This window comes from Bemisia tabaci, chromosome 4 (assembly GCF_918797505.1).
Source record: "Bemisia tabaci chromosome 4, PGI_BMITA_v3".
NCBI classification, from domain to species: domain Eukaryota; kingdom Metazoa; phylum Arthropoda; class Insecta; order Hemiptera; family Aleyrodidae; genus Bemisia; species Bemisia tabaci.
This window is the reverse complement of record NC_092796.1, coordinates 3905229-3920162: the sequence shown is the minus strand read 5'-3', so window position 1 is coordinate 3920162 and position 14934 is coordinate 3905229. Positions and strand designations below refer to the sequence as shown.

Here is a 14934-nt window from a genome sequence, read left to right as displayed (position 1 = left end):
GGCCCAAGTAAGAACGAGAATCTTTCGTCAAATATACAACAAGAACTGGAGAGAACGTCATCTCAATTGGTTCGCCTGATTTCCTCCATCTTGCATAAGAAGAAGAAGAAGGAGGAGAAGAAGAATAAAATTCTCTCACTCTCCTCAATTTTGACGCGAACCCGCTCGAGAAGAAGTTACAACCCACGAAAACTTTTCCCCCGTGAATTCTCCTAATTTGCCACCTTGACTTAGGCTTAAATTTTGCTTACCTACCACAGAAAAAGCGGTTTGCGTCGAAGACACAAGTCGGATGGACCAACTGACGTTACCTGAAACCTTTCAGTTCAGGGCCGCAACGTATTTTGTTAGCGTTTCATAGCCTTAAACTGGCAGGCGTGCACTGAGAAAAAGCTACGGCTTATAAATCAATCAGTGGTTCATTTGGAATACCACTATACCAGTAGTAAAGGCAACATACATATAATAATGTCACAAATACCTTAGTAATGGTTCGAGATACTTCAGTATAGGTAGTTCACAGACCGAGAATCGTTACTTCATTCAGGACTGGTAGTGGTGTTCCATATGAACCACTAACTGATTTATGAAGCCATAGATTTTTCTCCGTTTATCCGTGATGGAATGCAAAAAAAGTTAGGTAACGCCAATTGACCCACCCATCCCTGGTAAAAATTGGCAGTAGAATCTGTGTTCCAAAATACCATAGACCTAGAGCCGGTTGTAAGATTTCCTATAGCTTTCATAGCCGGCTACACATTTTCTTACAGCCTTTTAGAGCCGATGGCGATTAAGCAATAGCCAGGCGATAAAGTGTACGCTAAACGTTTTTAATTACGGATGCTGGGACTTAGTGAGGTTTTGGACTATGCTCTTTCTTCGGGCCGTAGTATCTTGATTTACTTCCGCTCTGTACTTTTGATGGATGCCTGCCATTCCTAATATATTAGAGCGCCTTCAGTTTCGTATGATACTTTGCAATACCTCTGGTGTGAAATAGTTGCTTCCAGCGCCAGGGCACGGCAGGCGGGCAGCCAGCGCGAAACGCGAATTGGCGCCTACAAACCTAACAGGGATACTTCACGCGTTGCGCAATGCGTGAAGTATCCCTGTTAGGTTTGTAGGCGCCAGTGCGTCGCCGCTCCGCCTCATGTTAGGCTCTAATATTTAATCTGGCGGAGTCAGCGTTCTTCAACTCATGATTTTGAAATGTTTGCACATCCTGTATGGATTATTCTCATTTTAATTGATGAAAAAAAAATATGTATTAAAGGAAAATATAATGTGTGTTTTGTAAGTATTAAGGTGGTTCCGTAAAAAACTTAATGATTTCCAAAGCACACGAATTTCTACACAATTTCTTATAGCCTTTTATAATCGATGGCGAAAAAGCAGCAGCCAGGCGACAAAGTGTAAAGCCCGGCTATAGGAACTATCGCATAATTTTTTATCGCTTCGTATAGTTCGGCCGTATGATTTTCTCCGCATACTATATGATTTTCTGTAGCCTTCTTTTGCTGGCTATAACAATTCCTATGGTATTTTGAAACGTAGCTCTTATCGTCAATTTTTACCAGGGATCTTACTGCGCAACGGAAAATGTGGAATGCTCTTCGAAATCAGCGGAAAGAAATCTGTGAATTTAGGCAGGCCCATCACATTCGGAAAGAAGAATGGCACACTTATTTTACTGAACTGTACAAAGATGCAGATGACGACATCCAAGAGAGGATTGATTACCAGAACGAAGATAATGTGACCGTGTCATTGGAGATGGTGACCAAAGCCATTCACAGATTAAAGCTCAGAAAATCCCCTGGACCAGATGGCATCGGAAATGAATTCGTTAAATATGGTGGAAAAGTCCTAGCTGTGTGGATGCATCGTCTGTTCCAAAAAATTTTGGAAGAAAAGAAAATGCCGGAAGACTGGAAGGATAGTTTCACAATTCCCATCTTCAAGAAAGGTGACAAATTTGTACCTGAAAATTATCGCGGTATTACGCTCCTAAACACGTGCTCCAAGCTATTTACATCCGTTCTCAAAGATATTTTGGAGCAGATTGTGCATATGGCCGAGGAACAGCAAGGGTTTAGGAAAAACAGAGGCACCAACGATGCCATATTCATGGTACGACAATTGGCAGAGAAATCCATCGAGTTCAACAAGCCTTTATTTTTATGTTTTGTGGATTTGGAGAAGGCATTCGACCGCGTACGGAGAACAGATGTCTTGAGGATACTTAACGAGCGGAATGTTCCCAGGTGTCTCATCGAGATAGTTGCCGACTTGAACTCGAACACCAAGACACGGATAGTCACCAGGGAGGGAACCTCTGATGTAGTCATTGTAAACAGAGGAGTAAGACAAGGGGACTCCCTCAGCTCTTTTCTATTCAATTTGTTAATGAATAAGCTAATCGATGCAGTTAGATTTAAGAGAGGCTATCGGCTAGGCAATTCGAATATCAATATAATCTGTTATGCAGACGATGCTGTTTTAGTAGCAAGCTCCGAGGATGATCTGCAAAGAATGCTCCATTCCTTCAACCTGGCTGCAGAGGTATTCAACATGAAAGTGTCGGCTAAAAAAACAAAAAGTATGGTCATCAGCAAAAATCCAATACGATGTAAGCTAGTCGTGGACGGTACCGTAGTTGAACAAGTAATGCAGTTTAAGTACTTGGGCGCTTTAATAACGAGTGTGAAGGATTTAGGGACCGAGGTGCGGAGTCAGACAATCAAGGCAACTAGAGTAGCCGGATGCCTAAATGAAATGGTTTGGAGGAATAAGTACATGGCTAAAGAGAGCAAAGTTCGAGTTTATAAAACGGTTGTAAGACCTGTGCTGACTTACGCTGCGGAGACCCGAGCGGACACGAAGCGCACTAAACAACAGTTGCGGACCGTAGAAATGAAAGTCCTGAGGAAAATAGCAGGCTTTACGCTCCGAGATAGGCAGACCAACGAGTCAATTCGCGAAGAGTGCCAAATTCAAGATATTGCCAAATGGACCAAGATGCGCCGGAAAATGTGGTCGGAACATGTTGAGAGGATGGACGGGGAAAGGCTTGCCAAGATTTGTATGGTAGGACGACCTCATAGCCAAAGGCGATCTTACTTATAGTGTCTCCGACGCAAGCTTATCTTCCCCGTGTAGAAAATACCCTGGTGCTGCCTGAAGCTTAGGTAACTTTGATCAAAAAGCGTGCGGTAACTTGCATCCCTTCCTTAAGACGCGGGATACTTGGACGCGATGTTCGATGAAAAAGGAAGCGGACCTTTCTCATTAGATTAGCACTGCTGTCAAAAAGGAAAAGAATTTGTAAACGCACTGATTATTCTTTTAGCTATGCACGCTCTTGCTATTACACGGACTATTGTGACGTCATAGTCGTATCTTTTTTTCTCCGCCCTGCAGACATCGCGACAATCCATCGGACCTTGAGACGATCTCGCCTGTTCGCTTAGACCATGGCCGTGTGAGTCGCAAGTATTCACGTTTTCCCACAGGTTACAAACTGCTCCGATCCATCTTGTGGCCCGGGAAAACGGTTGCAGTCCTCAATGAGACTTCAACACTAGATAATTACCGTTAACAAATTTGTTTAGAGGTACATAAAATGAGCTTCAAATGTGTATTGCAATAAAGTTTTGATAAAGTTTTTCAGATTGCGTGTTTTGCAGTTTATTTTGTTTTTAGCATCAACATGACTGAGTTCTGGTACCTACTTAACGAAATTTTGATGCCAATTTTTTTTTCTTTATGTGACTCCATTTTCCTTATTCAAATGCACAAATTTCACTTAAAAAGAATGAAAAGAGCTCTATTCCTATCTTGCATTTCAACAGTTTGTTCAAGTTTTTTAAGTAAAACTAAAATTCAACTGTCAATGCTAAGCACTAGGAAGGCGACCACGCTCGTGATGTAGCGAGGGATTTGAGAGACGCACACTTTACAAAGATCAAAAGACAAGTGATAAAAAAGAGAAATTATGAGACTTGATTTCTACCAATTTTCCACGAAAGAAAAACGCTGCATGCTCTCCGCGCGCCTCCGAAAATCGTTCACATTCTGATCAATTTGCTGCTTAACTGAACAATTTTGAAAATTCAAAGAATTCCTAAAAAAATTTGGCAGCGTCCTGATCTCCCGTGCTAAGGAAGAGCGCCGCGCCGTACGAACATTCGAGAGTCGCCAAATTTCCCTTGATAAAACATGTATTTTCAATGCAATTTAAGTTTCTTTTCCGTCGAAATTTTCAGATATTTTAGATCAAATTGCGTACATAATTGTCTGAAAATTTTGGAAAATAATATGCACGATTTTTCCAGTAAATTCGGTTTTTATAGCGGGACATTTGGCAACGTTTGAAGGCTCATACGACGTCCTTCCTTAGCACGGCAGTAATCTTCACTTCGAATGTCTCGAATTTCTCAGAACGTGTCCTCAAGTCACATTCACGTCAATACGAGGCGTCAGTTTAATAACACCATTAGCCAAAATTGCTCAGTACGACACACTTTCAGCAGTCTTCCAAGTTTTATGGAATACCTCCGAATGCAATTTACTATGTATCTAATCATCCCATTTTCTCTCCTCCAAATAGCAGATTATTTTCTGTTCGCCTTGATAGTGAGAGAAGGTTAATTATAGGCCGGGGCACTTAAATTAATAACGCGAGGCATTTTTCCCGATTTTCATACCCCTTCCCCTCACGTTAGAAGCCTGTTGGGCTCCAATCCTGAAAAGTTACGTCAGGCTGAGCCCATCTCATCAAACTTTTAGAAACTGTGACTGAGCGAACGAGAAAATTGATAATTGGCAATTTTTCACATATCTAGCTCTTTTCCTTTTCACCGGGGGATTTGATTTTCTAAATACTTAAGTCGCGTGATTTTGTCTAAAGTCAGATAAGTTTGACTCCCCCTTCGTACACATCCAACAGATAAGTACCTCTACATCCTTCCACTCAGGTGCCTGACGCAATTTATGGGCGGCCCCTTTAAATGAGAGCGAAAAGTCTCGAGCCGTTATTTGTTCATTCAATTTTGTTGCTGAGAGAGATGGGCAATATAAATCAGGGAACCATAAAGAACTGACACCTGTAGTATTCCGAAATTAATGCAGTAAGTTGGTTTGGTGAAAAAAAAAGGGGGGGGGAGGAATTATTTGATTGAGTGGGTACAAAACCAATCTTGGCCAAGTAGGGGCTCTGCAGTACGCAAGTTCAAGTTGTTCTTGCCCCCCCCCCCCCTTCATTTTTATTCCCTTGCTCTGATTTAAAGTAGGTGAAAAATCCAGGTAAAAATAAGAGGATGGAATGACTGAGTTGATTATTATAATACTCGAAAAGTTAAGGAAAACAATGAGTGTCCGCAAAAAATAGGGAAAAAAAACATAAAATCACAAAAAAAGGCATGTCACAATTAATATGAGAATGTAACATATAAAAATGTTAAGGACCTAAAAATATAATAAATTTCAATATAAAAATATTTACGTTAATTATGTAGATACTTAAAATGAAAAACATTCAGTTAAAAATAAAATTCTGAGGAGATACAAATAAAACGTTTAAAAAGGAACAGAAATTTATGGTCACTTCAGTCAATTTTGCACATCACTTTTTAATACTTCAAGCCTCTGCAAGACTTTTTTGGTACCTGTGTACTTCTTTGTGCATGGTTTCTCATCAACTTCCCTCATCAATACAAGCAGAAAAAGGAATATAGGTATTGTAGGTTCCCTCCCTAAAATTCGCTGAAAAGTGTTTGAAAGTTGAAACTGTTGACTTTATCCATGGTTGAAACTTGTCAGGTCTTTAGTAAACTGCCTTGAGGACTGTCTTGCAATGCGCAATTTACACAGCTCAAGAACTGTAGTAGGTTTTCAATTTGCTTCTACCTTTGCAGAGCAAGACATGAAGTTGATTTTGTGAGCAGGTTATCAACTAAGGAAGCCTTGCTACTTTGCAGGGACCATTGAAATATGCGAAATTTTCCTCTGCCACTTGCATGACCATCCCTTCCTTTAAGGACATAATGACAATTTTGGTATGATTACAATTCAAGTCTTCCTTGTATTGATCGACACAGTCCTATAATGGAACCTGGAAATCTCGAATATTTCTCCAAGTTGATGGTTTACTATGCTCATCAATTTCATTCAGGATGCAGAAGACCATCCTTGAGGCAATCAGATGGGCTCGTAAGGACTTCTATCATTCTATAATCCCTTTGACACTCATAAATTACATTTCCTATCCCTGTTTCACATGGAGATGGTGCACTGCTGATTAAGCAATGACATGACTCAGAAAGGACAGTCGAACAAGTAACTACATTACTGATATGAAAGGTACTTACATATTTCCCCATCGTGATCATCCAGTGATTTTGGAAGCTCTGGACTAAGTTTCATCGTCCCACGGTTGAACTTGAATTGAGGCTCGTCAATCGCATCATCCATTCTGCTGGGGTATTAAGTAGTTCACAACACTTAACCACGGAACATTTAATTCATAAGATATTGCTCAGCCAACTTCTCGAGTTGAGAATCATGACGGCACACACAAAGATCATGACACTTCCTTTCTACTAGTCCAGAGAGGACCTTATTCTATCGAGTTTTGACATGTTCGCAGAGAAGCGATCAAAAGATTTGGGGGTGCGGAAGAAGGTAACTACGATGAAATGCAATCCCCAATTTGCTTCCCGAAAAAGTTTCAATCGACCGCAACGAAAATACAATGAACTCACCAACACTCAGTGTGATAAAGGACGCACGGATAACGCAGAATGAATCACGGAACAAAGAGAGAGATGTTGATTATGAGACACACTGTCACGCAGATTACTGGCGTCACACGCACCGCACTGAACTCAGATCACACGAAATAAATTATTATTTAATCACTCTGACGGAAGTTCCTACTGACGTTGGCCGTTCAATCACGATTTAGTAGCTACGACAGATGACTGTGCAGACAGACGAAACAACGACTGACAATCCTATTCAAAACAAAGCGAAAGTTCAAAGTAGACGGAACGAAAACAATGACGCTAGCGCTCCATGCGGACAAACTAAGAAGCTTTTATGAAAACAAAAGGGAAAAGCTCAAAGTTCTTAAACCTAACCTCCAATCTGCGCATAGTGGAAAATTGCCTTGAAGTCGCTTATATTTGAAATTGAAGTAGGATTTAGAAATGGACAAGTGTAATTAAAATGGTACATTTAATATTGAAGGAACTATTGTAAGTGTTCATTAAGCTCAACCAGCCAAAATGTTGAACAGTTTCTCAAACCTCATCTTTAAAACTTTGAATCCCCTGAGCTCTGCCGCCAGGTATGTTACAAAGCTCAAAATCATAAATAGGTAGTAACGGGTCCATTGCCCTTAGAGGAGTATATTTTTCTGTTTACCCGTACCAAAGCTTACTGATCTAGCCTAAACCTACTCTTACCAATACTTTCTCATCTATTGTAGATTCCTTACTTGGATCTCCGACAATGGTACAGAAAATTCTTTGGAGTATCAATTACTTGGTTGTTACCAATGATATAAAGACGGGGTGCTCGTATCTGAAAGCCCGAGGAATAAGTGAATCTAGGTTTGCGCACTAGGCGCTTGTGTGAGTGTGTAAATGAGCACGGGAATCCATGGGTGGGAAGTGGAAATTTGATTTGAACTTGCTGTTGTTGATTCGCCCATGGGTTTAGTTGCAGAGCTGCATGCACAATCGGCCTTCGGAGAGATAGCGGGTTAATAGCATGACGCCTTGCCGGCAGCGCTGGATTCGGCAGCGTATGACTCGAGAGTCTGGTGACCCGTTAAGCAGGTCTGTGAGGGCATTGACCCTCCATGGAATTTGAGTGTCTCAATTGAGAATCTCATTGATCAAATAATCCCAGGATTACAGAGAGAGTGAGAAGGATCTTTCTTTCCTTTTCATCTGATTGTCGAAAGGACCCTGCCATGCTTCATTGAATCTAAAATCCTATTTTTCCGGTAATATGTAAGTCACAACATTATTTTTATTTCAGATCAGCAAATGTCAGATGTATGTCCAGATATGGTCCGCAGTTCATTGACCCTGTAGTCGATCCGCAAGAACAGAAAAAAATCAGAGAGACTGGAGACTTGCAGACTTACCTGTTCAGACCAATCAAGTCAGCACCGGGCAATTACACATGCTCACATTATTTTGACCCAGAAGTCGCGTAAGTACTGATTTCACAGACTTCACAGCAACTTATTATTTTTAACATTAATAAGATCCACATGCTGCAGAGCCAGAATCTGCTCCAACTAGGAATTTATTTTGAAGGGAGCTTACAGCTTACAATGGAAGAGAATGCAATGTCACAGGGATACAGAAAGTTCTGTGCCTTTCCATTTTTCGATCAGCCTTCTCATGTAAATACTTCTTTTTCCTCAAAAATTTCCAATTGATGACCTTGTTATGGTTCTGCAACTAAAAACTGTTTCAATCTTGCAGAAAAACACCCAATTTTCCCAGCCATCTCATTTTCCAAACCCGCTTTCAGGACCTTCCCTTATTTGCATGTCAAGAAGTTTTTGCACCATGCACTGTCACAGCGGTAACTTTTCAGAATTCTATGAAGCAAATCAACAACTTCCTTGTAACAGAGCTTATGTATGAAAAACTCCAGTAACCTCCATTGAGTGACACATAAATAAAAAGAAAACTTGCAATGCAATTCATTTTGAAACGAGCACTCATTCAAAAACATTTTGACCTGCATTCCAAAATTGCTGCTCCATAAGATTAAAATGTTAAATATTTTACCTTAGGCCATGCTGAACAAATGAGTTGGTGTAACCAATTCTTTTATTGCTTTTTTTGATAGTGCTAACAGGACTAAGTACAGAGTTTTTTATATTTTCTTTTCTAAACTGCATTTCTCAGCAAAATACGTTCGAAAATGGGCAGAAATGAGATGACAAAAACTCGCCATCAATTTTGCAAAATAACTGTTGCATCTCGACATCTATTCGGTGACTAATTCTGCTTGCAGCCTGTTTTCACTGTACCTTGAAAGGATGTTGATCTCGTGAGGGATGAGGGTTGAAAGAAGATGTGTTCATTTCTGCTTTGTTTCAATATTTTTGAATTTGCTCAATGATTCCCGATACTATTACATACCACACCACAGAAGGAAATTGGAAGATTGTTTGCATCATGTGTTCTTGCTTGTTTACTACATAATTCCTTACCAAAATATATAATTTTTGAAAATAGGTCCTGAAAATATAGCTCCATCAAAAGTTATTTTTGCCCTACACAGTAAATCAAGCATAACCTCTCAGTCGGAAATAATTTCACAGGAAATCCAAGGAGCCCATCTTCCATTCCAACCTGAAATCTTATGGAAATAACTTTTGACAAGTGAATCCTCTACCAAGCCAAGCTAACTCATAGGGAACAATTTGTATCCCTTATGAAGAATCCGCTTTTTCATTTAATCCATATTAACAAGTCCCAAGGTATCAAATTTGCTGATGAAAATGTAAGTGCTTCTGTGCTTCTCAACGCCTACTGTTCTAAGGCCCCTAAGAAAATAGGACCCTCCAGAAAAAAGTTTCTTCTAGACATGATTTGACGTACGTCTGATCAATTTGCTATTATGTCTGTTGTCCCCTATCTGAAGGGGATGGGGGGGGGGGGGAGTTCAACTCTTATCTCACACACCCTTCCAATTTTTTTGGTTCCTATTCCTGAGTGAACTGTGTGAGTTCTTTGTATTAAAGGCCAGGTCTCCTACTCAGTCTTTAAAGATGATCTACTACTCATAACCATTGTTTTGCGATTTTCATCCATCTCTGTTATTTTGCAGGAAATTCACAAATATATTGATGAGTGGTGGAAGGAAGGCGCTCTGCAGAGAATTAATGGATAAAGTGAGTTTTTATTTTCATCCCTGTTTTTAACTCCTCCCATAAGGATATTGGGAAGTTCAAGAATTGCCTGAAAAGAGGTGTCTGTTCATTAAATTTTTACAAGAAACACTTTTCAGAGCTTGGAAGAGCTCTAAATAGCTTCTTTGACTGAAAAAAAAGGAAGCTTAAACTCGTAGTGCTGAAAAGAGTATTCCTCATTGGCCTGGAGCCTCAGAGGTCATATGCAGCAACGACTCATGCTTTCAACCACCTTGAATCCATTAGAACGCTGCTGCTGTACAATTCAGATCGCTAACCGACAATTTCTTTTGAAAAAAAAATAAAACAAAAATATTTACTTTCAACAGCAATAATATGTATTGCAAGCAGGGTCGGGACATATAGCCTCTCATTTCAATTACTGTCTAAAAGAAAGTACATCACAGTAGGTAAAAGGATACACAGTGCTCAGTTCTTCTTGTGAGGTGATGTTTTGCCATGTGAGACAAGTTTGAATTTTTTGCCACTCAGGAAGTCTTTTTCAACTAACTTTTAATAAGAAGAAAGTTTTAAATAAGCATGAATTCGCATTTTTACGTACCTACCTCCCAAAATGGGGAAAAAAAGAAGAAAAAAAGAGAAAAAAAGTGCAACAGTCCCATTTTGGAAGAAGGTGGTTCTGTGGAGACTTTTCGAAGAGATCTAAAGGTTTTTTTTTATGAGCTCAATGCATGAATAATTTGCTTTTTACAGAGTGTTAACAGTTAAATTTTGAAAAAATAAATTCCAACCCAGTTAGATTGTCAGATAATTCTAGGTGTACCTGTGTATTGACTATGCAATTTGCTATTTTTTTAAATTATTTTAACTTGCTTCTTGATGGGTCCCAATCTTCTCAGTCGTTTTCTCTCTTGCCTAATGTTCAACTTCTTTCAACGTCTTTAAAAAATTTCTGTTTGTTTGTACAGACTTTTGAACAGATCAAGCGAAATCAAATAGAGCGCTTCAACAAAGCTGAAACAGATGAGGAGCGAAATGCGATAATCTTCGATCCTCTTATCATTTTCCATAAAGCCATTGAAAACACCAAACCTATCATGAAGTTACTTAAAATTAAACGTGGTGGACAAACTTATCAGGTTTGTCTAAGTTTTCATTTTCTTTAATGCTGAATCATATCAGTATTTCTTAAGGCAACGCACATTTTCAAAGTGAGAAAGTTTAAGTCTTATTTATGACCGGATCAATGCAAAGAGACTTCATATACCAATAGAAAATTTTGCTCAACTTTTTTCAATTGCCTATAGGAAGAAAATGTGGCACAAATTCAATCCTTGAAGTTCACAAATGGGCCTGTTGCAAACTTTTGCTAGAGCAAAAATAAGAGTTGTTTCTTGTAGATAATGCCTCAAAAATCACGATGAGCGCATCGGCAAAGTCTGAAATGCACTCATAACTTCACAATCTGCGTAAGAAATTTGCGTTTTTTTAAGCTTCCCGCTTCAAAAACGATACTACAGCATAGGTGAACATTTTGTTAGAGGAGTCGCTCCATCGTCGGCGATATTCATCATGGCCGACGCTTGCACGCAGTTCCGCGCGTAATTCAAGGAGAGTTCAAGGTCAATCAATTCGGGTGTGGAAAATATGAACGTTAACACACCGATTGTTATCTGGTCTAATCCAGTTCAGGTGTTATCTCGTCCCATCAAACGTGTTTTGGCGGATTGGCGTCGGCTATGATGATTATTGCCGACGATGGAACGACTCTTCTTACAAAATGTTCACCTATGCCGTAGTACGTATGCCGTTTTTGAAGCGGGAAGCTCAAAAAACCGCAAATTTCTTACGCAGATTGTGAAGTTATGAGTGCATTTCAGAGTTTGCCGATGCGCTCATCGTGATTTTTGAGGCATTATCTATAAGAAACAACTCTTAGTTTTGCTCTAGCAAAAGTTTGCAACAGGCCCATTGAAGGAGTTAAAGGTCCTGGAGTTCCAAGACTAAAATTCTTGGGTTGTAGAATAGCGTCGTCTCAGCTTTTGCAAAAGGTTAAGGAAAATTTTCTCTGGAGATAAGGCCCCTTATCATAGATCCATTCACTTTTGGATACTACCAAGAGTGTGATATTTTTATTATTTTCTTGCCAAAAATGGTTATTTTAATTTTTATTTATTTCTAACTTGCAATGGAGTCTATTTTAAGCAAGAAAAATCTCTTCCGTAAGCAGGGCTGCAATAAATTTCTGAGCATGCGCCTGGGCAGGTAAGTAAAAATAAAGAAGAAGGGGGAAAAAGGGAGTCAAAATTCAAGTGCAAGAAGAAACAAGAAGAAAGACAAGAAGATGACTATTTCTTTCAAGAAGAAATAGTCATCTTGTTTGAAATTTGTAAAAAAATTTGTGTTAAGTAGTTGAGGAAAATGTGGAAAGCCAGCGGGCAGGCATGTGAAAAAGTAGAAGCCTGGAAGATTCGGCACCGTTGTCTGCAGGAATAATCATCTATTGGTATCATACGTGTTATATATTTGTATATATATTATGGATGGCATTGCAACTGCAAATCACCCTTTGGTGAATACCCCAAGCTTTGAGTTAATTTCTCAGCTTTTTTTTCTTTTATATCACTGTAATTGTATTCTATCAAATAACTTTCAAATTCATTCTTGGAATATTGCTCAGGTACCATATCCAATCACAGAAAATGAGAAAAGGTTCAGAGCGATCAAATGGCTCATAGAGGCTGGAAATGACAAGCCAAATCCTATCCACTTCCCGCAAAGAATGGCCATCGAGTTCATAGATGCAGCCAATAATAAGGTAACAATATGCATTCCTCATATCCCGTGGTGAGGTGTGAATGATCGATTATTATTGATATTTCCCCCTTTGAAGCTGTGGTAAAGAATCGATTATTGACTTGTTTGTTGTGTGTGTCAATCTTTTTTCATCAGTTTAAAGAGCAGATCAATTGATGCATCGCCAAGCATTTCACAGCATTCAGTGGCTTTAGTTTTGAATGCTTTCTGTTCAAATGTGGATCAACCCTGGTGATTGACACTGAAATCTTTAAGAAAACAATGTATTTGTGAAAAATAATATTTCATTGTAATTGATATTTGCAATCTGTTTATTCTAGAATTCAGTCCATAATTTGTTCCCAGCCACAGTACTTTCTCCCTATAACGAGAACTCAAGGGACCGGCCAATTTCCTTGGTATAGAGAGATTCTCGTTATAACGATAGTCGATATTTAATATAGGAAGTTCAAGGGACCGACCGTTTTCCTCGTTACAGAGAGATTCTCGCTATAACGATAGTCGTTATAGAGAGAAAGTACTGTATTTCAAAACAAAATTGAGAGGGAGAGAGGTTAGACGGAGAAAGTGCATTAGAAATGTTTTGCTGGGGTCTCATGTTTTGGACACCACTATTTCTGATTTTATTTGAGACCAGCGGGTGACTGAAACCATGTGGATCCCATCTAGTCACCTCTGCACATTAAAAACAGCATTTAAACATTGTTATTGGCAAAACAATTACAAGATAACTGGAGATGGGAATGCAGGCTAAATTCTACTGACTCGAAGTGATGCAAAACATTTGAAAGCCTGGTATAACAGCAAATCCAAGGGAACGCCCAAGGGGCAACGTTAATTTATTTAAATGGATTAATTACTACAGAGAATTAGTAGCCGCCATTACTCGTCTGTTAGGGTGTAAAGGCCTGGATAAACGCTCAAATTTCAATAAACATCCGATCAAATGGTGACCGGTGCGCACCATCTACCATCAATTTTTACAGCCTGCAAAAATTTGATGGTAGATGATGGAACATTGGATCTCATCCGTCATTTGATTTCCACACAACCGTGCTTTTTTCATGCTTATTTCAATCAACACACTGTTTTAATTAATTTCAGATAACAATTTAGAGAACTCTTGACCACCATTTCTGTCATCATTTTGCTCGGAAATTGACGGAAATTTGAGCGTGTATCCAGGCCTTAAGTATAAAATGTCTGCAAAATAATTTCCAGGATCTGCGGTTTCTTAAACAAATTACAGGGCTTTAATGTACAGATCAAAATTAAACTTTTTTTGGAAAAGCCCCCTTATATAGTTAAAGCCCTTTCAAAATGTACTATTCATGTACCTGCATAGTGTAAGAGTGGCTGGCCCTGTGATAGGAATTGGAACTGGAGCGAAGAATGTGGTGTGTGTGCTGAATGTGAACGTGGTTGGGTCCTTGGTCCTTCTTGTATTCCCTGGAGTCAATTTGTTCCTATTTCTGAACAGAAGGAAGCACATATCCTCTAATAGTGCATATACAGAGATAAAAATCCTTTAAGTTCAGAACTCATGGGCGGTTTCTTGATAACTGGAATAGTTTCGTCGCAGTAACAGACAACACACTTTTCGGTCATATTCTTGGTAGAAATGATAATCACTCAAATTTTTTCGCATTAATCTTAAAAGGATTTCTTATTTTAACGCTTTTTAATGATTCTTTGCTCTACTTCTCAATTAATATTATGTAAATTCAAAAAATTTGCCGTCTGTTACACGGTAAAAAGTCAGCGTAATAAACAGCACATTTTCGGCCATTTAGATATTAAAATTGAAAAGTACAGCAATAAATCTTTGAAAAGCATCATAACACGTAACCCTGCGTAGATTCATGCAAAAAAATTTGAGTGATTATCATCACTACTAAAAATATGACCCAAAAATGTGTTGTCTGTTACTGCGACAAAACTATTCCAGTTATCGTGAAACCACCCCTATGCAAGTTTTGGAAACATAAGGATGAGTCTTATTTTTACTCTTACATGTTGTTATGCTTATTTTCTAGGGTTCAGCTGTGAAACGGAAAACAGAGCTCCATCGGCAGTGTGAAGCTAATAGAGCTTACGCCCACTATAGATGGGCATAATCAATACAATGCAGATTGTTGTGCTATTATTTCTCAGTTTTAAGATGCTTTTGTACATTATTTGTTTTTCATGATTAAATCGTTAAACTTCCTATC

The 14934-nt window shown here is 39.0% G+C and overlaps 3 protein-coding genes across 3 annotated transcripts in view; 1 reads left to right on the top strand and 2 right to left on the bottom strand.

The window, feature by feature from the left end:
* Snx21 (Sorting nexin 21) overlaps positions 1 to 6996 on the bottom strand; it is a 60102-nt gene extending 53106 nt beyond the window's left edge. The window contains exon 1 of the mRNA XM_019042576.2: positions 6369 to 6996. Coding sequence (XP_018898121.2) covers positions 6369 to 6471 — 103 coding nt within the window. The 5' untranslated portion in view covers positions 6472 to 6996. The remainder of the gene's footprint in view (positions 1 to 6368) is intronic.
* Positions 1 to 14934, bottom strand: part of HemK2 (HemK methyltransferase 2) — a gene marked incomplete in the record, with an annotated part of 278137 nt that overhangs the window by 211363 nt on the left and 51840 nt on the right.
* mRpS7 (mitochondrial ribosomal protein S7) lies at positions 7143 to 14930 on the top strand. Its single transcript, XM_019042573.2, has 6 exons — positions 7143 to 7348; positions 8047 to 8223; positions 9862 to 9925; positions 10873 to 11043; positions 12585 to 12722; positions 14758 to 14930. Exons 1-6 carry the CDS (start codon positions 7287 to 7289, stop codon positions 14836 to 14838), a joined length of 693 nt encoding a protein of 230 aa, XP_018898118.2. The 5' UTR covers positions 7143 to 7286; the 3' UTR covers positions 14839 to 14930.